Genomic DNA, 22,119 nt, shown 5'->3' on the forward strand with positions numbered 1-22,119 from the left:
CTCTCCATGATTCCTTTTTGCATCCACAGGGTCACCTATGTGTCCCCCTGACTATAGAGTCCCCTCTTGCTGCTGCCTCCTCTTGAGTTCCCTATCCTTGTGAGCCACAGGGCCAGATTCAGTGCCAGAGACACGGGCACTGTTGCTTTCCCCAGGAAGGTCGTTCCCCCCCCCCACCCCAACAGTACTCAAAATGGAATACTTATTGTTGAGGGGGATGGCCACAGGAGTACTCTCCACTATCTGATGTTCTCCCTTCCCTCTCCTGACAGTCATCCATTTACCTGACTCCTTAGGTATCCTTAGGGTCACTACCTGCCTGTAACTCCTGTCTATCACCGTTTCCCTTTCCCTAACGAGCTGCAGCTCCAGTTCCCTAACATGGTCTCTAAGGAGCTGCATCTCAATTCACCTGGTGCAGCTGTGGCCATCGGGGAGGGTGGTAGTCTCCTGGAAATCCCACATCTGACACCTAGAACAGAACACTGGCTCTGTAGACATGCCCCCTATTTTCTCAAGAGTTAAGTTAGAAAAACAAATAAGAAGTAAGAAATGAACTTCTTACCTTGCCTTCGCCTGTTCTCACCGAAGCCTTGTTGAGCCAAAGCCCCATTACTCTGACTCAGACTACTCCGATAATGACTGCTCCACTAGATGGTACCCCTCTTTTATAGAGTCTGGGCTTTTTAGGCTCTTCACTGGACTTGTGTGGGAACACTTTGTTGCATTTATGCAGTACTCCAATCAATGACTTCTGTCGAAAACGCCTTTGCTTGATCTGCGCCTGGAATATTTCTGTCGCGTCTGCACAGTATTCCAATCAACAAAGCAATGTTCTATGTAGCAAACAAAAGCACAGGCATAGCAGAGGCCTGTGGCTACTTGCTGGATTTGCAGAAAGTGATTGGAGACAAGAGAAGTTGTTCATGGTTAAATGGCATCTACGGAGAGAGAAATCAGCAAGTGTCTAGACTAGGGGTTTCGCTTCCTGGGGTCCATTAATGGTGTTGGTCCATAACATAAAAAAGGTTGGGAACACCTGGTCTAGACTCTTCATCCAAGGTTTTACGCTCTGTACAGAGAATCTTCTTGGTCAGCTTGTTTCTGGTGCATTAAGAAAGATGGCATTACTAAATGTAATAGAACAGATGAGGAGAATCAGTGGATGTGATGTACATAGAACACAGATCAATACAAACCCTTTGCACAACGTATTAAAACTACTCCACAATCAATCTAATGCTTCTCTCCTGCACAGCTCAACCCTCTATATTTACAATTATATGCCCATCTAAGTCTCTTAAATGCCTTTATTGTCTCATTTTCTACCTGACAGTACATTCCAGGCACCAACCGCTCTCTGTTTAAAAAAAAACACCTTTGACCTATCCCCTGAAACTTTCTCCACTCATCTTACTCACCTTAAACAGAAGTCTTCTGGTGGCCATTGCCACCTTAGGAAACAGTCTCTTGCCTCTCGTAATCTTATATGCCTCTATCAAGACACCCTTCATCCTCCTTCGCTCTAGAGAGAAATGTCCTAGTTTGCTCAGCCTGTCCTCATATGACATGCTCTCTACTCCAGGCAGCGTCCTGGTAAATCTCTGCGCCCGCTCTAAAGCTTCCACATCGTTTTTATAATGAGGCCACCAGAACTGAACAGAATATTCCAAGTGTGGCCTAACCAGAGTTTTAAAGAGCTACAACATTACCTTGTGGATCTTGAACTCAATCCCTCAACCAATGAAGAACAACACACCATATCCCTTTTTAACCGTGCTATCAACTTGTACTTTGAGGAATCCATGAAATGGACCCCAAGATCCCTCTGTTCTTCCACGCTGGTAAAAATCTATCCATTAACATTGTACTCTGTCTTTAAGTTCAACTTGCAGAAGGATTAGGCCACAGGTGTATGATTGGATCAAGTTGAAACACATGGTGTAATATTTTGTCATAGATTGAAAACTAGTTGAATGGAAATAAAAACAACAGGAATTCTGCAGATGCTGGAAATTCAAGTAACACACATCAAAGTTGCTGGTGAACGCAGCAGGCCAGACAGCATCTCTAGGAAGAGGTACAGTCGACGTTTCAGGCCGAGACTCTTCGTCAGGACTAACTGAAGGAAGAACTAGTAAGAGATTTGAAAGTTGGAGGGGGAGGGGGAGATCCAAAACGATAGGAGAAGACAGGAGTGGAACCAAGAGCTGGACAGGTGATTGGCAAAGGGGATACGAGAGGATCATGGGACAGGAGGTCTGGGAAGAAAGACGGGGGGGGGGGAACCCAGAGGATGGGCAAGGGGTATATTCAGAGGGACAGAGGGAGAAAAAGGAGAGTGAGAGAAAGAATGTGTGTACAAAAATAAATAACAGATGGGGTACGAGGGGGAATTGGGGCATTAGCGGAAGTTAGAGAAGTCGATGTTCATGCCATCAGGTTGGAGGCTACCCAGACAGAATATAAGGTGTTGTTCCTCCAACCTGAGTGTGGCTTCATCTTTACAATAGAGGAGGCCGTGGATAGACATGTCAGAATGGGAATGGGATGTGGAATTAAAATGTGTGGCCACTGGGAGATCCTGCTTTCTCTGGCGGACAGAGCGTAGGTATTCAGCAAAGCGGTCTCCCTGTCTGCATCGGGTCTCGCCAATATATAGAAGGCTCCCGGTGCTCCCAATGTGGCCTTTTATATATTGGCGAGACCCGACGCAGACTGGGAGACCGCTTTGCTGAACACCTACGCTCTGTCCGCCAGAGAAAGCAGGATCTCCCAGTGGCCACACATTTTAATTCCACATCCCATTCCCATTCTGACATGTCTATCCACGGCCTCCTCTACTGTAAAGATGAAGCCACACTCAGGTTGGAGGAACAACACCTTATATTCCGTCTGGGTAGCCTCCAACCTGATGGCATGAACATTGACTTCTCTAACTTCCGCTAATGCCCCACCTCCCCCTCGTACCCCATCTGTTATTTATTTTTATACACACATTCTTTCTCTCTCTCTCCTTCTTCTCCCTCTGTCCCTCTGAATATACCCCTTGCCCATCCTCTGGGTTCCCCCCCCGCCCTTGTCTTTCTTCCCAGATCTCCTGTCCCATGATCCTCTCGTATCCCTTTTGCCTATCACCTGTCCAGCTTTTGGCTCCATCCCTCCCCCTTCTGTCTTCTCCTATCATTTTGGATCTCCCCCTCCCCCTCCAACTTTCAAATCTCTTACTCACTCTTCCTTCATTTAGTCCTGACGAAGGGTCTCGGCCTGAAACGTCGACTGTACCTCTTCCTAGAGATACTGCCTGGCCTGCTGCGTTCACCAGCAACTTTGATGTGTGTTGCTTGAGTGGAAATAAATTTAGAGTGAAGAGCTCTGTTGACAGGTGGTGGGCAGAGAGCAATTGGGAGCTGCAGGGATCCCACTCTTCATAAGTTATATGAATGAGCTGGATGAGAGAATGAATTGTAAGTTTGCAGATGACAGGAATACAATTGATGTGTTGGGGCTGGGGTGAGGTGGGGATGGTATGAAGCATAGTTCTGAGGAGTTGGAGGATGCCAAGAAGTTTTAATGTGATTGAGACAAAAGGGGTGAATGAGTATCTGCATGGCAGATGTAACTTGTAGATGCAAATGTGAGATTACTTATGGTAAATCTGGGAAATGGATTCTCAGAATGGTGATAGATTGGGAAAAAGGAAGATACAGCAAGACTGATTGGCTAAGTTTTCGGGGAGAGTAGCCTGGGTGAACTCCAGTATCCAATCAGGTGTTTAACCCACATCTCTGATGTTGCAGGAACTGGCGAAACAAACCACTGAGAGACAAGAAAAGGTCAATCTGCGCCTGGCACTGGATGCCATGAAGGTGAGAGGATGATGAAGGGAGGAGCCTCTGCATCACAACTGCGTCTTTGAGCACAGAGCCCGTACTGAATCAGAACTGTGTCTTCGAGCACAGAGCCGGTACTGAATCAGAACTGGGTCTTTGGATACATAACCACAGATCGCATACTACATCACAACTGGATCTTTGTGCACAGAGCCTGTACTAAAGCACAACTGGGTCTTTAGGCAGAACCCGTGAGCCCCTACTATTTGGGTACAGAACTACAGAGCACATGCTAAAGCACAATTGGGGCACGAAGCCTGTACTAAAGCACAAATGGGTCTTTGGTGCACGGCATCCTGGTACGAGAGGGAAAGCAATCAGAAGTCGTGATACGTGTTGGGACCAACGACATAGGCAGGAAGAAGGGTGAGGTCCTGAGGTCAGAAACTAGGCAGAAGGCTGAAGAACAGGACCTCAAGGGTGGCGTTCTCAGGATTGCTGACAGTGCTACGTGACAGAGATGGTAAGAATTGGAGAAGATGGCAGTTGAATGCGTGGCTGAGGAGTTGGTGCAGGGAGCAGGGTTTTAGATTTTTAGATCATTGGGATCTCTTCTGGGGAAGGTGGGACCTCTACAGATTGGATGGGTTGCACCTGAACTCGAGGGGGAGTAATATCCTTGCAGGTAGGTTTGCTAGCGTGGTTCGGGAGGGTTTAAACTAATTTTCAAGGGGGATGGGACCCAGAGCGATAGAGCAGTGAAAGAAATGCATGGAGTAAAGCCAGATCTAACATATAGAGAGGCTTTGAGGAAAGAGAAGCAGAATAAATGGTGTAAAGACAGTAAGGTAGAAGAGCTGAAATGTGTGTACCTCAATGCAAGAAGCATCAGGAACAAAGGTGATGAACTGAGAGCCTGGATACATAGATGGAATTATGATGTAGTGGCCATTACAGAGACTTGGTTGGCACCAGGGCAGGAATGGATTCTCAATATTCCTGGATTTCAGTGCTTTAAAAGGGATAGGGAGGGTGGAAAAAGGGGAGGAGGGGTGGCATTACTGGTCAGGGATACTATTACAGCCACAGAAAGGGTGGGTAATGTAGCAGGATCCTCTTTTGAGTCAATATGGGTGGAAGTCAGGAACAGGAAGGGAGCAGTTACTCTACTGGGGGTATTCTATAGGCCCCCTGGTAGCAGCAGAGATACAGAGGAGCAGATTGGGAGGCAGATTTTGGAAAGGTGCAAAAATAACAGGGTTGTTATCATGGGTGACTTTAACTTCCCTAATATTGATTGGCACTTGATTAGTTCCAAGGGTTTAGATGGGGCAGAGTTTGTTAAGTGTGTCCAGGACGGATTCCTGTCACAGTATGTGGACAAGCCGACCAGGGGGAATGCCATACTAGATCTAGTACTAGGTAATGAACCGGGTCAGGTCACAGATCTCTCAGTGGGTGAGCATCTGGGGGACAGTGACCACTGTCCCTGGCCTTTAGCATTATCATGGAAAAGGATAGAATCAGAGAGGATAGGAAAATTTTTAATTGGGGAAAGGCAAATTATGAGGCTATAAGGCTAGAACTTGCGGGTGTGAATTGGGATGATGTTTTTGCAGGGAAATGTACTATGGACATGTGGTTGATGTTTAGAGATCTCTTGCAGGATTTTAGGGATAAATTTGTCCTGGTGATGAAGATAAAGAATGGTAGCGTGAAGGAACCATGGGTGACAAGTGAGGTGGAAAATCTAGTCAGGTGGAAGAAGGCAGCATACATGAGGTTTAGGAAGCAAGGATCAGATGGGTCTATTGAGGAATATAGGGAAGCAAGAAAGGAGCTTAAGAAGGGGCTGAGAAGAGCAAGAAGGGGGCATGAGAAGGCCTTGGCAAGTAGGGTAAAGGAAAACCCCAAGGCATTCTTCAATTCTGTGAAGAAAAAAAGGATGACAGGAGTGAAGGTAGGACCGATTAGAGATAAAGGTGGGAAGATGTGCCTGGTGGCTGTGGAAGTGAATGAGGTCCTCAATGAATACTTCTCTTCGGTATTCACCAATGAGAGGGAACTTGATGATGGTGAGGACTATATGAGTGAGTTTGATGTTCTGGAGCATGTTGATATTAAGGGAAAGGTGGTGTTGGAGTTGTTAAAATACATTAGGACAGATAAGTCCCCGGGGTCTGACAGAATATTCCCCAGGCTGCTCCACGAGGCGAGAGAAGAGATTGCTGAGCCTCTGGCTAGGATCTTTATGTCCTCGCTGTCCACGGGAATAGTACCGGAGGATTGGAGGGAGGCGAATGTTGTCCCCTTGTTCAAAAAGGGTAGTAGGGATAGTCCGGGTAATTATAGACCAGTGAGTCTTACGTCTGTGGTGGGAAAGCTGTTGGAAAAGATTCTTAGAATAGGATCTATAGGCATTTAGAGAATCATGGTCTGATCAGGGACAGTCAGCATGGCTTTGTGAAGGGCAGATCATGTCTAACAAGCCTGATAGAGTTCTTTGAGGAGGTGACCAGGCATGTAGATGAGGATAGTGCAGTGGATGTGATCTATATGGATTTTAGTAAGGCATTTGACAAGGTTCCACACGGTAGGCTTATTCAGAAAGTTAGAAGGCATGGGATCCATGGAAGTTTGGCCAGGTGGATTCAGAATTGGCTTGCCTGCAGAAGGCAGAGGGTGGTGGTGGAGGGAGTACATTCAGATTGGAGGATTGTGACTAGTGGTGTCCCACAAGGATCTGTTCTGGGACCTCTACTTTTCATGATTTTTATTAAAGACCTGGATATGGGGGTAGAAGGGTGGGTTGGCAAGTTTGCAGATGACACAAAGGTTGGTGGTGTTGTAGATAGTGTAGGGGATTGTCAAAGATTGCAGAGAGACATTGATAGGATGCAGAAGTGGGCTGAGAAGTGGCAGATGGAGTTCAGCCCAGAGAAGTGTGAGGTGGTACACTTTGGAAGGACAAACTCCAAGGCAGAGTACAAAGTAAATGGCAGGATACTTGGTAGTGTGGAGGAGCAGAGGGATCTGGGGGTACATGTCCACAGATCCCTGAAAGTTGCCTCACAGGTGGATAAGGTAGTTAAGAAAGCTTATGGGATGTTAGCTTCTTTAGCCAGAGAATGATGAATCTGGCCACGGGCAGTTGTAGGGGCTAAGTCTTTATGTATATTTTAGGCAGAGGTTGATAGATTCTTAATTGGTTAGGGCATGAGGAGATATTAGGAGAAGGCTGGAGTTTGGGGCTAAGAGGACAACTGGATCAGTCATGATGAAATGGTGGAGAAGACTTGATTGACCAAATGGCCTAATTCTGTCTTATGTTCTACAGCAAAGCTTTTTTGTTCTGGACTGGAGGTTTGTGAATTGTGTTGGTGGACCTTATGTTGTTTGTCATGTATTTCAGCAATTTAGATGAGCATGTACCTGGCATGGTTATTGAGTTTGCAGATGACTCTAAAACAGATGGTATCATTGACAGTGAAGCAGTTTCCGGATATACTAAGGCATCTTGATCAGCTTGGTAAAATGGAAAAGGAATGACAAATGGAGTTTAATTCAGATTCGTACATAGTGTTGTATTTTAGGACCTTCACAGCAAATGGTAGGCATCTGGAAAGTGTTGTAGAACAGAGAGACTTTGGAGTACAATATATGGTTTCCTGAAAGTGAAGTCACAGGTAGATATTGTGGAAGGCTCCTGACATGCTGGCTTTTGTCAGAAGTTGGGATGTTATGTCATAGTTGTACAAGAGGTTGGTGGGACTGCATTTGGTATACTGTGTTCAGTTTTGGTCACCTTGCAATAGGAAATGCCATTAAGTCAGAAAGAGTGCAGAGAGGATTTACGAGGATGTTGTCAGGACTCAAGGGACTCAGCTTTGGAGAGAGGTTGAGGGATTTAATGGGAACTTGACGACCAACTTTTTCATTCAGAGAATGATCAGTATATTGAATAAGCTTCATGAGGAACTGGTTGAGGTAGGTACATTAGCAATATGTTTGGACAGGTAGATGGATAGGAAAGGTTTAAAGGGACTTTGACCAATGGCACGCAAATCGGTCTAGTTTAGATGGGAATTTGGTTGGCATGGATGAGTTGGGTTGAAAGTTTATATCACTGACTCTTTGACCAAATAGCATTAACTCCAGTAGTACCATTACCCTGTCCAATCTCACTATCTTTCCTGTCCTTCATTGAAAGTAGATGGGGTTGCAAAGAAAGGTTTTGACACATTGCCCTTCATGAATCAAAAGAATTGAGTACAGAAGATGGGATGTTATGCTGAAGTTGTACAAGACATTGATGAGGCCTAAATTGGAATGTTGTGTGCACTCTCAGTCACCTACCTATAGGAAAGATGTAAATAATGTTGAAAGAGTACAGAGAAAATTTACAAGTGTGTTGGCAGGACTGGATGATCTGAATAATAAGTGAAGATTGAATTGATTAGGACTTGGAATGTAGAAGATTGAAGGGAGATTTGATAGAAGTAGACAAAATTATGAGGGGCATAGATAGGGTAAATGCAAGCAGGTTTTTTCTACTGAGGATAGGTGGGACTACAACCAGAGGTTATGGGTAAAAGATGAAATGTTTAAGGGTTAATGAGGGGAAACCTCTTTACTCAGAGGGTGGTGAGAGTGTGGAACGAGTTGCCAGAGCAAGTGATAGATGCGATTTTGATTTCAATGTTTAAGAGAAGTTTGGATAGGTAAATAGATAGCAGGGATATGGAGAGTGATCGTCCCAAGTCCATGGGTATACTTAAGGTGAAAGTTGATTGTTTCCTGATTGTTTAGGGCATCAAAGAATATGGCAAGAAGGCAGGTGTATAGGGTTGAGTGGAATCAGGGATTAGCCAGGCTGGAATGGCAGAGCAGAATGATGGGCTGAATGGCCTAGTTCTACTCCTATGATTTATGGGCCTGGTGCAGTTTGATCCAAGTAAGTAGTTTAAATGCTTCAGCATGGACTAGATGGGTCAAAGGTCCTGTTTCTGTGCTGTACTTTTCGATGACTCTATGTTCTACTTGGTGAATATCAAACATTTTGAAAAGCTCAAACAGATAAATAGAGGGATAGCTCAAGCGAAGCAGCCAGTGGAAAGCGGCCAGAGCGTGAGTGGGCCAGTGAAGGAGTGGAGCTTTGAGGCTTTGACTCGAGAGGCTTCGATGAGAAGAGGCGGAGGACAAGCTAGCTCGCAGTTAGTTTTTACAATGTCTCCTGAGACGGTGATGTGCCTCTCATGTGAGATGTGGCAGTCTTGGGGGAAAGCCCCTCTCCAGCAGAGTCACATCTGCCAGAAGTGCATACGGCTGGGCGATTTGGAAGACCGTGTAAGGAATTTGGAGCAGCAGCTGGATGACCTTCGACTCATAAGGGAGAATGAGGCAGTCATAGATGAGAGCTACAGGGAGGTAGTCACACCCAGGCTGTTGGAAGCAGGTCGTTGGGTGACAGTCAGAGGGGAAAAAGCGAAGGTGAGCAGACAGGTAGTGCCGAGCACCCCTGTAGCCATTCCCCTGAATAATAAGTTTACCATCCTGGATACTGCTGGCGGGGACGACCGACCAGGTGTGAGCCACGGTGGCAGGGCCTCCGGCACTGAGTCTGACCCTGTGGTGCAGAAGGGTGGGACGGAGAAGAGGAGAGCTGTCGTCATTGGAGACTCTATAGTCAGGGGAGCAGACAGGAGATTTTGTGGACGTGAGAAGGACACCCGCATGGTTTGTTGCCTCCCGGGTGCCAGGGTCCGGGATGTCTCTGACCGGGTGCACGACATCCTGGTACGAGAGAGAAAGCAACCAGAAGTCGTGATACACGTTGGGACCCACGACATAGGCAGGAAGAGGGATGAGGTCCTGAAGTGTGAGTTTCCGGAATTAGGCAGAAGGCTGAAGAACAGGACCTCAAGGGTGACGTTCTCAGGATTGCTGCCAGTGCTACGTGACAGAGATGGTAAGAATTGGAGGAGATGGCACTTGAAGGCGTGGCTGAGGAGTTGGTGCAGGGAGCAGGGTTTTAGATTTTTAGATCATTGGGATCTCTTCTGGGGAAGGTGGGACCTGTACAGATTGGATGGGTTGCACCTGAACTCGAGGGGGAGCAATATCCTTGCAGGTAGGTTTGCTAGCGTGGTTCGGGAGGGTTTAAACTAATTTGCGAGGGGGATGGGACCCAGAGCGATAGAGCAGTGAAAGAAGTGCATGGAGTAAAGCCAGATCCAACATACAGAGAGGCTTTGAGGAAAGAGAAGCAGAATAAACGGTGTAGAGACAGTAAGGTAGAAGGGCTAAAATGTGTGTACCTCAATGCAAGAAGCATCAGGAACAAAGGTGATGAACTGAGAGCTTGGATACATACATGGAATTATGATGTAGTGGCCATTACAGAGACTTGGCTGGCACCAGGGCAGGAATGGATTCACAATATTCCTGGATTTCGGTGCTTTAAAAGGTATAGAGAGGGCGGAAAAAGGGGAGGAGGGGTGGCATTACTGGTCAGGGATACTATTACAGCTACAGAAAGGTTGGGTACTGTAGCAGGATCCTCTTTTGAGTCAATATGGGTGGAAGTCAGGAACAGGAAGGGAGCAGTTACTCTACTGGGGGTATTCTATAGGCCCCCTGGTAGCAGCAGAGATACAGAGGAGCAGATTGGGAGGCAGATTTTGGAAAGGTGCAAAAATAACAGGGTTGTTATCATGGGTGACTTTAACTTCCCTAATATTGATTGGCACCTGATTAGTTCCAAGGGTTTAGATGGGGCAGAGTTTGTTACGTGTGTCCAGGATGGATTCCTGTCACAGTACGTGGACAGGCCGACCAGGGGGAATGCCATACTAGATCTAGTATTAGGTAATGAACCGGGTCAGGTCACAGATCTCTCAGTGGGTGAGCATCTGGGGGACAGTGACCACCGCTCCCTGGCCTTTATAATTATCATGGAAAAGGATAGAATCAAAGAGGACAGGAAAATGTTTAATTGGGGAAAGGCAAATTATAAGGCTATAAGGCTGTGAATTGCGGGTGTGAATTGGGATGATTTTGCAGGGAAATGTACTATGGACATGTGGTCGATGTTTAGAGATCTCTTGCGGGATGTAAGCGATAAATGTGTCCTGGTGAGGAAGATAAAGAATGGTAGGGTGAAGGAACCATGGGTGACAAGTAAGGTGGAAAATCTAGTCAGGTGGAAGAAGGCAGCATACATGAGGTTTAGGAAGCAAGGATCAGATGGGTCTATTGAGGAATATAGGGAAGCAAGAAAGGAGCTTAAGAAGGGGCTGAGAAGAGCAAGAAGGGGGCATGAGAAGGCCTTGGCGAGTAGGGTAAAGGAAAACCCCAAGGCATTCTTCAATTGTGTGAAGAAAAAAAGGATGACAGGAGTGAAGGTAGGACCGATTAGAGATAAAGATGGGAAGATGTGTCTGGAGGCTATGGAAGTGAGCGAGGTCCTCAATGAATACTTCTCTTCGGTATTCACCAATGAGAGGGAACTTGATGATAGTGAGGACAATATGAGTGAGTTTGATGTTCTGGAGCATGTTGATATTAAGGGAGAGGAGGTGTTGGAGTTGTTAAAATACATTAGGACAGATAAGTCCCCAGGACATGACGGAATATCCCCCAGGCTGCTCCATGAGGTGAGAGAAGAGATTGCTGAGCCTCTGGCTAGGATCTTTATGTTCTCGTTGTCCACGGGAATGGTACCGGACGATTGGAGGGAGGCGAATGTTGTTCCCTTGTTCAAAAAAGGTAGTAGGGATATTCCGGGTAATTATAGACCAGTGAGCCTTACGTCTGTAGTGGGAAAGCTGTTGGAAAAGATTCTTAGAGATAGGATCTATAGGCATTTAGAGAATCATGGTCTGATCAGAGACAGTCAGCATGGCTTTGTGAAGGGAAGATCGTGTCTAACAAGCCTGATAGAGTTCTTTGACGAGGTGACCAGGCAGATAGATGAGGGTAGTGCAGTGGATGTGATCTATATGGATTTTAGTAAGGCATTTGACAAGGTTCCACACAGTAGGCTTATTCAGAAAGTTAGAAGGCATGGGATCCAGGGAAGTTTGGCCAGGTGGATTCAGAATTGGCTTGCCTGCAGAAGGCAGAGGGTGGTGGTGAAGGGAGTACATTCAGATTGAAGGATTGTGACTAGTGGTGTCCCGCAAGGATCTGTTCTGGGATCTCTACTTTTCGTGATTTTTATTAACGACCTGGATGTTGGGGTAGAAGGGTGGGTTGGCAAGTTTGCAGACGACACAAAGGTTGGTGGTTTTGTAGATAGTGTAGGGGATTGTCAAAGATTGCAGAGAGACATTGATAGGATGCAGAAGTGGGCTGAGAAGTGGCAGATGGAGTTCAACTCGGAGAAGTGTGATGTTGTACACTTTGGAAGGACAAACTCCAAGGCAGAGTACAAGGTAAATGGCAGGATACTTGGTAGTCTGGAGGAGCAGAGGGATCTCGGAGTACATGTCCACAGATCCCTAAAAGTTGCCTCACAGGTGGATAGTTGTAGTTAAGAAAGCTTATGGGGTGTTAGCTTTCATAAGTCGATGGATAGAGTTTGAGTCGTGATGTACTGATGCAGCTCTATAAAATTCTGGTTAGGCCACACTTGGAGTACTGTGTCCAATTCTGGTCACCTCACTACAGGAAGGATGTGGAAGCATTGGAAAGGGTTCAGAGGAGATTTACCAGGATGCTGCCTGGTTTAGAAAGTATGCATTATGATCAGAGATTAAGGGAGCTAAGGCTTTACTCTTTGGTGAGAAGGAGGATGAGAGGAGACATGATAGAGGTGTACAAGATAATAAGAGGAGTAGATAGAGTGGATAGCCAGCGCCTCTTTCCCAGGGCACCACTGCTCAATACAAGAGGACATTGCTTTAAGGTAAGGGGTGGGAAGTTCAAGGGGGATATTAGAGGAAGGTTTTTTTACCCAGAGAGTGGTTGGTGTGTGGAATGCACTGCCTGAGTCAGTGGTGGAGGCAGATACACTAGTGAAGTTTAAGAGACTACTAGACAGGTATATGGAGGAATTGAAGGTGGGGGCTTATATGGGAGGCAGGGTTTGAGGGTCAGCACAACATTGTGGGCGGAAGGGCCTGTACTGTGCTGTACTATTCTGTGTTCTATGTTCAATGCAGTGAACTTCCTCTGATTGCAGTCATGAATTTGCATTTTTCTCCTTGAGTGATTTTACCTACTCTCTAGCTATTCTCTTTTTAACATGTGAATAAAATTTTTTGGGATTCTCTTGGCCACTCACCAAGGGTATTCCATGGCCCCTTTTAGCCTCCTGATTCCTGTTTAAGTTCTCTCCTGCTTCCTGTATATTCCTGAAAGGTCCAGTCCAATTTCAGCTTCCTAGATATCACATATATTTCTTTTTGCTGTTTGACTAGATTTGCTGCAACTGTCATCATGCAAGGTACTGAACTTTGTCATCCTTGCTTTCCTTCCTCACAGGAACATAATGGTCCTGAATTTTGACCAGCGGCTCTTTAAACAACTCCCACTGTCGGATGTAGAACTGCCCATAAACAGCCTCTCCTAAACTACTCTCCACAGTTCTTGCCTAATACTGTTGCAATTAGCATTTGCTTTCTGTCGCACATTCCCAAGATCCACTCTGATCCTTGTAAAATTGTAAGGCTAAAAGATATGGGAGTAGAGTTAGGCCATTTGGCCCATTGAGTCTGCACTGCAATTCAATTAAGGCTGATCCTTCTTTCCCCTCCTCAGCCCCACTCCCGGCCTTCTCCCCGTAACATAGAAACATAGAAACATAGAAAATAGGTGCAGGAGTAGGCCATTCGGCCCTTCGAGCCTGCACCACCATTCAGTATGGTCATGGCTGATCATCCAACTCAGAACCCTGCACCAGCCTTCCCTCCATACCCCCTGATCCCTTCAGCCACAAGGGCCATACCTAACTCCCTCTTAAATATAGCCAATGAACTGTTTCCTGTGGCAGAGAATTCCACAGATTCACCACTCTCTGTGTGAAGAAGTTTTTCCTAATCTCAGTCCTAAAAGGCTTCCCCTTTATCCTCAGACTGAGACCCCTCGTTCTGGACTTCCCCAACATCGGGAACAATCTTCCTGCATCTAGCCTGTCCAATCCCTTTAGGATTTTATACGTTTCAATCAGATCCCCCCTCAATCTTCTAAATTCCAACGAGTATAAGCCTAGTTCATCGAGTCTTTCATCATATGAAAGTCCTGCCATGTCCAATCAAGAACCTATCAAGCTGTGCCTTAAATACACCCAATGCCCTGCCCTCCACAACTGCCTGTGGTAATAAATTCCACAAGTTCACCATGCTCTGGCCAAAGAAATTTCTCCACATCTCTGTTTTAAATGGACGCCCCTCTATCCTGTGTTACGTACCAGTAATGGTTTAAAATGAACCAGCAGTAATAGACTACTCCTGGAGTCTTGATGTTAAAACCACTACCTTTATTAGTATCTACCTAATATAGCAACTTAAACAAGAATAATCAAAAGTTAACCGTGATATGAGTATACATATGAGTAAATGTAACTCCCAAACTAATGAGCTTGGTGGGGGCGGGGGGCACCAGGCTTAAAATCTTGAGACAGTCAGGTATGAAAGCTCAGTTCATCCACAGATTAAATGATGCGAGGGAGGTGTTTGTAATTCAAGGTGACTGTTGAGAGAAGGCCTTTATGTCGTGTTCCACGGTGGTAAACAGGATAACAATCACTGTAGGTTTTACCCGTTGTCGTTCCAAATCCACTTAGGAATTATCACCAATAGTAGCTTATCACAGGGGTACCGTCTTCAAAGGGAACTACCACCCAGGCAAGGGTTCACACATAGGTAGATTCCACAAGGTTGCCCCAATCACACAACGTGATAGCTACTTATCAATGTGTTGGATCGATACTCAACCCACCCTTGTGGGCACTCGGAAGTTCCAACCAGTGACCTCTTAGTCATGGGCTTCCTACCATTTTCCGATTCCAACTGCGACTGACTGTGTGTGAGTGAGTGAGTGTCCCTACTTAGATCAAAACAAACTGCAGACTCCCATAGCTCTGCCCCGCTTTCTCTTAGTAAGAATCAAACAGGAACCGAGAAAGCCAGCGGCTGACGTCACTCAGGCACTCCCTCTTAAAAATGACAGTCCACGGCAAGACAAACCTAGGAGTTCATCACACCAGGCTGTCCTAAACTCGCCCACCATGGGAAACATCTTTTCCACATCTAATCTGTATAGGCCTTTCAGCATTCGAAAGTTTCAATGAGTCCCCCCCCCCCCCCCAAGTTCAATTATGTGAAGAACAAAAGGATGACAGGAGTGAAGGTAGGACCGATTAGAGATAAAGGTGGGAAGATGTGCCTGGAGGCTGTGGAAGTGAGCGAGGTCCTCAATGAATACTTCTCTACGGTATTCACCAATGAGAGGGAACTTGATGATGGTGAGGACATAATGAGTGAGGTTGATGTTCTGGAGCATGTTGATATTAAGGGAGAGGAGGTATTGGAGTTGTTAAAATACATTAGGATGGGTAAGTCTCTGGGGCCTGACGGAATATTCCCCAGGCTGCTCCATGAGGCGAGGGAAGAGATTGCTGAGCATCTGGCTAGGACCTTTATGTCCTCGTTGTCCACGGGAATGGTACTGGAGAATTGGAGGGAGGTCAATGTTGTCCCCTTGTTCAAAAAGGGTAGTAGGGATAGTCCGGGTAATTATAGACCAGTGAGCCTTACGTCTGTGGTGGGAAAGCTGTTGGAAAAGATTCTTAGAGATAGGATCTATAGGCATTTAGAGAATCATGGTCTGATCAGGGACAGTCAGCATGGCTTTGTGAAGGGCAGATCATGTCTAACAAGCCTGATAGAGTTCTTTGAGGAGGTGACCAGGCATATAGACGAGGGTAGTGCGGTGGATGTGGTCTATATGGATTTTAGTAAGGCATTTGACAAGGTTCCACACGGTAGGCTTATTCAGAAATTCAGAAGGCATGGGATCCAGGGAAGTTTGGCCAGGTGGATTCAGAATTGGCTTGCCTGCAGAAGGCAGAGGGTGGTGGTGGAGGGAGTACACTCAGATTGAAGGATTGTGACTAGTGGTGTCCCGCAAGGATCTGTTCTGGGATCTCTACTTTTCGTGATTTTTATTAACGACCTGGATGTTGGGGTAGAAGGGTGGGTTGGCAAGTTTGCAGACGACACAAAGGTTGGTGGTGTTGTAGATAGTGTAGAGGATTGTCGAAGATTGCAGAGAGACATTGATAGGATGCAGAAGTGGGCTGAGAAGTGGCAGATGGAGTTCAACCCGGAGAAGTGTGAGGTGGTACACTTTGGAAGGACAAACTCCAAGGCAGAGTACAAAGTAAATGGCAGGATACTTGGTAGTGTGGAGGAGCAGAGGGATTTGGGGGGTACATGTCCACAGATCCCTGAAAGTTGCCTGACGGGTGGATAGGGTAGTTAAGAAAGCCCATGGGGTGTTAGTTTTCATAAGTCGAGGGATAGAGTTTAAGAGTCATGATGTAATGATGCAGCTCTATAAAACTCTGGTTAGGCCACAATTGTAGTATTGTGTCCGGTTCTGGTCGCCTCACTATAGGAAGGATGCGGAAGCATTGGAAAGGGTACAGAGGAGATTTACCAGGATGCTGCCTAGTTTAGAAAGTATGCATTATGATCAGAGATTAAGGGAGCTAGGGCTTTACTCTTTGGAGAGAAGGAAGATGAGAGGAGACATGATAGAGGTGTACAAGATAATAAGAGGACTAGATGGAGTGGATAGCCAGCGCCTCTTTCCCAGGGCACCACTGCTCAATACAAGAGGACATGGCTTTAAGGTAAAGGGTGGGAAGTTCAAGGCGATATTAGAGGAAGGTTTTTTACTCAGCGAGTGGTTGGTGCGTGGAATGCACTGCCTGAGTCAGTGGTGGAGGCAGATACACTAGTGAAGTTTAAGAGACTACTAGACAGGTATATGGAGGAATTTAAGGTGGGGGGGGGTTATATGGGATGCAGGGTTTGAGGGTCGGCACAACATTGTGGACCGAAGGGCCTGTAATGTGCTGTACTATTCTATATTCTATGTTAAAACTGTTCACAATACTCAAGGTGTGGCCTCACAGGGCTTTACAAAGCCTTAGCATCACATCTCTGCTCTTGTATTCTAGATCTCTTGAAATGAATGTTAACATTGCATTTGCCTTCCTCCCCAACGACTCTACCTGCAAGTTAACCTTAAGGGTGATCTGCACAAGGACTCCCAAGTCCCTTTGCATCTCAGACTTTTGGATTTTCTCCCCATTTAGAAAATAGTCTTCACATTTATTTCTACTACCAATATGCTTGATCATGCATTTTTCAACATTGTATTTCATTTGCCACTTGCATACCCATTCTCCTAATCTATCTAAGTTCTTCTGCAGCCTATCTGTTTCCTCAACACTACTTGCCCCTCGACCAATCTTCGTATCAGCTGCAAACTTGGCAACAAAGCCATCTATTCCATCATCTAAATTATTTATATACAGCATAAAAGAAGTGATCCCAACACTGACCCCTGCAGAACACCTCTAGTCACTGGCCGACAATTAGATAAGGTTCCTTTTATTCCCACTTGCTGCTTCCTACCAATCAGCCAATGCTCTAACCATGTTAGTAACTTTTTGTAATAACATGGGCTTTTAACATAAGCAGCCTCATGTGTGGCACCTTATCAAAGGCCTTCTGAAAGTCCAAATATACAACATCAGGAGTTCCAACCCCTTCGTCAGGTAAGATTTTCCCTGAAGTAAACTATGCTGACTTTGTCCTATGTTGTCCTGTGTCAGCAAGTACTCCGTAAACTCATCCTTAACAATTAACTCCCAACATCTTCTCAGACACATCGAGGTCAGGCTAACTAGTCTGTAATTTCCTTTCTGTTGCCTTCTTCCTTTCTTAAAGAGTGGAGCGACATTTCCAATTTTACAGTCCTCTAGCACCATGCCAGAGTCGAATGATATTGGAAAGATCATTACTAATGCTTTCTCAAGCTTTAACGCTACCTCTTTCAGAATCCTAGAGTGCAGTTCATCTAGTGTGGGTGACTTATGTACCCTCAAGTCATTCAGCCTTTTGAGCACCTTCTCCCTTGTAATAGTAACTATACTCATTTCTCTTCCCTCACACCCTTCATCATCTGGCACACTGATAGTGTCTTCTGCAGTGAAGACTGATGCAAAATGCTCATTTAGTTCATATGCCATCTCTTGGTCTTTGGACTCATTTTCTAGCGGTTCTATAACCACTGTCACCTCTCTTTTATTTTTTAAGTACCTGAAAAAGCTTTTTCTATCCACTTTGATATTGTTTGACAATTTGCCTTCATGTTTCAACTTTTCCCTCCTAATGGTTCTTTTAGTTCCTCTCTGTAGGGTTTTAAAAGCTTCCCAATCCTTTATATTCCTGCTGATTTTTGCTTTGTTGTATGCCCTCTCTTTCTCTTTTACAGTAGCTTTGACTTCGCTTGTCAGCCACGGTTGTACTATTTTGCCATTTGAATATTCCTTCTATCCTCCACCTTCCTCATTTTTCCCAGAAACACAAGCTCTTGCTAATCTGCTGTCATCCCTGCCAGAATCTCCTTCCGATTTATTTTGGCCAACTCCTCTCTCATACCACAGTAATTTCCTTTACTCCACTGAAATACTGTTACATTAGACTTCACTCTCTCTCTATCAAATTTCACGTTGAACTCAATCATATTGTGATCACTGCTTCATCAGGGTTCTTTTACCTTCAGCTCCCTAATCACCTCAGTTTCATAACATAACACCCAGTCCAGTGTAGCTGATCTAGTAGGTTCAATGACAAAATGCTCTGAAATGCCATCTTATAGGCATTCAACAAACTCATTCTCTTGAGAACTATTTCCAACCTGATTTTTCCAATTGACCTGCATGTTGAAATTTCCCATGACTATCCCCATTGTCCTTGTGACACACCTGTTCTATGTACTGTTGTAATCTGTGGTCCACATCCCAGTTACTGTTGGGAGTACTGTATATAACCGCCTTCAGGGTCTTTTTACCCTTGCAGTTTCTTAACAAGAATTCAACACCTAAACCCGAAGGGGACCAATATCCTGGCGGGAAAGTTTAATAGAGCTGTTAGGGAGGGTTTAAACTAATTTGGCAGGGGGATGGGAACCGGAATGATAGAGCGGAGGAAGGGGAAAACAGAAATAAATCTAAGATAGTGAGCAGTAAAGATGTCAGGAAAGACAGGCAGGTGATGGGGCAAATTTGTAGCCATTGGGATGAGTTACAGTGCAATAAAGTTGCAGTGAAATCAAAGCAAAAAGTATCAAATACTGGTCTTAAGGTGTTGTACTTAAATGCACGCAGCATAAGGAATAAGGTGGATGATCTTGTTGTACAGCTACAGATTGGCAGATATGATATTGTGGCCATCACAGAGACCTGGCTAAAGGATGCATGTCTCTGGGAGCTGAACGTCCAAGCATACACGGTGTATCAGAAGGATAGGAAGGTAGGCAGAGAGGGAGACGTGGCTTTATTGGTAAGAAATGATATTAAATCATTAGAAAGAGGTGATATAGGATTGGAAGGTGCAGAATCTTTATGGGTTGAGCTAAGGAATAGCAGGGGTAAAAGGACCCTGATGGCAGTTATTTATAGGCCTCCAAACAGCTGCAGAGATGTGGACTACAAATTACAACTGGAAATAGAAAAGGCTTGTCAGAAGGGCAGTGTTATGATAATTGTGGGGGATTTTAACATGCGAGTGGATTGGGAAAATCAGGTCAGCACTGGATCTCAAGAGAGAGAATTTGTGGAATGTCTGTGAGATGGCTTTTTAGAACAGTTTGTTGTTGAGCCTACTAGAGGATCGGCTGTACTGGGTTGGGTATTGTGTAATGAACCGGAGGTGTTTGGAGAGATTGAGGTGAAGGAACCCTTAGGAGGCAGTGATCATAACATGATTGAATTCACTGTGAAATTAGAAAAAGGGAAGCCGAAATCTGATGTATCGGTATTTCAGTGGAGTAAAGGAAATTACAGTGGCATGAGAGAGGAACTGGTCAAAGTTGATTGGAAAGGGACACTGGCGGGAAAGACGGCAGAGCAGCAGTGGCTGGAGTTTATGCGAGAAATGAGGAATGTACAAGACAGGTATATTCCAAAAAAGAAGAAATTTTCGAGTGGAAAAAGGAGGCCACCGTGGTTGACAAGAGAAGTCAAAGCTAAAGTTAAAGCAAAAGAGAAGGCATACAAGGAAGCAAAAATTAGTGGGAAGAGAGAGGATTGGGAAGTTTTTAAAACCTTATGAAAGGAAAGCAAGAAGGTCATTAAGAGGGAAAAGATTAACTATGAAAGGAAGCTAGCAAATAATATCAAAGAGGATACTAAAAGCTTTTTCACGTATATAAAGAGTAAAAGACAGGTGAGAGTCGATATAGGACCAATAGAAAATGATGCTGGAGAAATTGTAATGGGAGATGAGGAGATGGCAGAGGAACTGAACAAGTATTTTGCATCAGTCTTCACTGAGGAAGACAGCAGTATACCGGACACTCAAGGGTGGCAGGGAAGAGAAGTGTGCGCAGTCACAATTACGACAGAGAAAGTACTCAGGAAGCTGAATAGGCTAAAGGTAGATAAATCTCCTGGACCAGATGGAATGCACCCACGCGTTCTGAAGGAAGTAGCTGTGGAGATTGCGGAGGCATTAGCGATGATCTTACAAAAGTCGATAGATTCTGGCATGGTTCCGGAGGACTGGAAGATTGCAAATGTCACTCCGCTATTTAAGAAGGGGGCAAGGAAGCAAAAAGGAAATTATAGACCTGTTAGCTTGACATCCGTGGTTGGGAAGTTGTTGGAGTCGATTGTCGAGGATGAGGTTACAGAGTACCTGGAGGCATATGACAAGATAGGCAGAACTCAGCATGGATTCCTTAAAGGAAAATCCTGCCTGACAAACCTATTACAATTTTTTGAGGAAATTACCAGTAGGCTAGACAAGGGAGATGCAGTGGATGTTGTATATTTGGATTTTCAGAAGGCCTTTGACAAGGTGCCACACATGAGGCTACTTAACAAGATAAGAGCCCATGGAATTATGGGAAAGTTACATACTTGGATAGAGTGTTGGCTGATTGGCTGGAAACAGAGAGTGGGAATAAAGGGATCCTATTCTGGTTGGCTGCTGGTTACCAGTGGTGCTCCACAGGGGTCCGTGTTGGGGCCGCTTCTTTTCACATTGTACATCAACAATTTAGATTATAGAATAGATGGTTTTGTGGCTATGTTTGCTGATGATACAAAGATAGGTGGAGGGGCCGGTAGTGCTGAGGAAATGGAGAGTCTGCAGAGAGACTCGGATAGATTAGAAGAATAGGCAGAGAAGTGGCAAATGAAGTACAATGTTGGAAAGTGTATGGTTATGCACTTTGGCAGAAAAAATAAACGGGCAGACTATTATTTAAATGGGGAAAGGATTCAAAGTTCTGAGATGCAACGGGACTTGGGAGTCCTCGTACAGGATACCCTTAAAGTTAACCTCCAGGTTGAGTCAGTAATGAAGAAGGCGAATGCAATGTTGGCATTCATTTCTAGAGGAATAGAGTATAGGAGCGGGGATGTGATGTTGAGGCTCTATAAGGCGCTGGTGAGACCTCACTTGGAGTACTGTGGGCAGTTTTGGTCTCCTTATTTAAGAAAGGATGTGCTGACGTTGGAGAGGGTACAGAGAAGGTTCACTAGAATGATTCCGGGAATGAGAGGGTTAACATATGAGGAACGTTTGTCTGCTCTTGGACTGTATTCCTTGGAGTTTAGAAGAATGAGGGGAGACCTCATAGAAACATTTCGAATGTTAAAAGGCTGGACAGAGTGGATGTGGCAAAGTTGTTTCCCATGATGGGGGGGTCTAGTACGAGAGGGCATGACTTAAGGATTGAAGGGCGCCCTTTCAGAACAGAAATGTGAGGAAATTTTTTTAGTCAGCGGGTGGTGAATCTATGGAATTTGTTGCCACGGGCAGCAGTAGAGGCCAAGTCATTGGGTGTATTTAAGGCAGAGATTGATAGGTATCTGAGTAGCCAGGGCATCAAAAGTTATGGTGAGGAGTGGGACTAAATAGGAGAAAATGGATCAGCTCATGATAAAATGGCAGAGCAGACTCGATGGGCCGAATGGCCTACTTCTGCTCCTTTGTCTTATGGTCTTATGGTCTTATGATCTTCTGATGCTATGCCACAT

At 45.2% G+C, this 22,119-nt stretch overlaps 1 protein-coding gene across 3 annotated transcripts in view; it reads left to right on the forward strand.

The window, feature by feature from the left end:
* The window catches only part of LOC140205711 (guanine nucleotide exchange factor VAV3), a 374,002-nt gene that overhangs the window by 152,087 nt on the left and 199,796 nt on the right, over positions 1–22,119 (forward strand). For all 3 annotated transcript variants that reach the window (XM_072273243.1, XM_072273245.1, XM_072273244.1), the window contains one exon: positions 3,801–3,869. In XM_072273243.1, coding sequence (XP_072129344.1) covers positions 3,801–3,869 — 69 coding nt within the window. The remainder of the gene's footprint in view (positions 1–3,800; positions 3,870–22,119) is intronic.

This window comes from Mobula birostris, chromosome 12 (genome assembly GCF_030028105.1).
Source record: "Mobula birostris isolate sMobBir1 chromosome 12, sMobBir1.hap1, whole genome shotgun sequence".
NCBI classification, from domain to species: Eukaryota; Metazoa; Chordata; class Chondrichthyes; order Myliobatiformes; family Myliobatidae; genus Mobula; species Mobula birostris.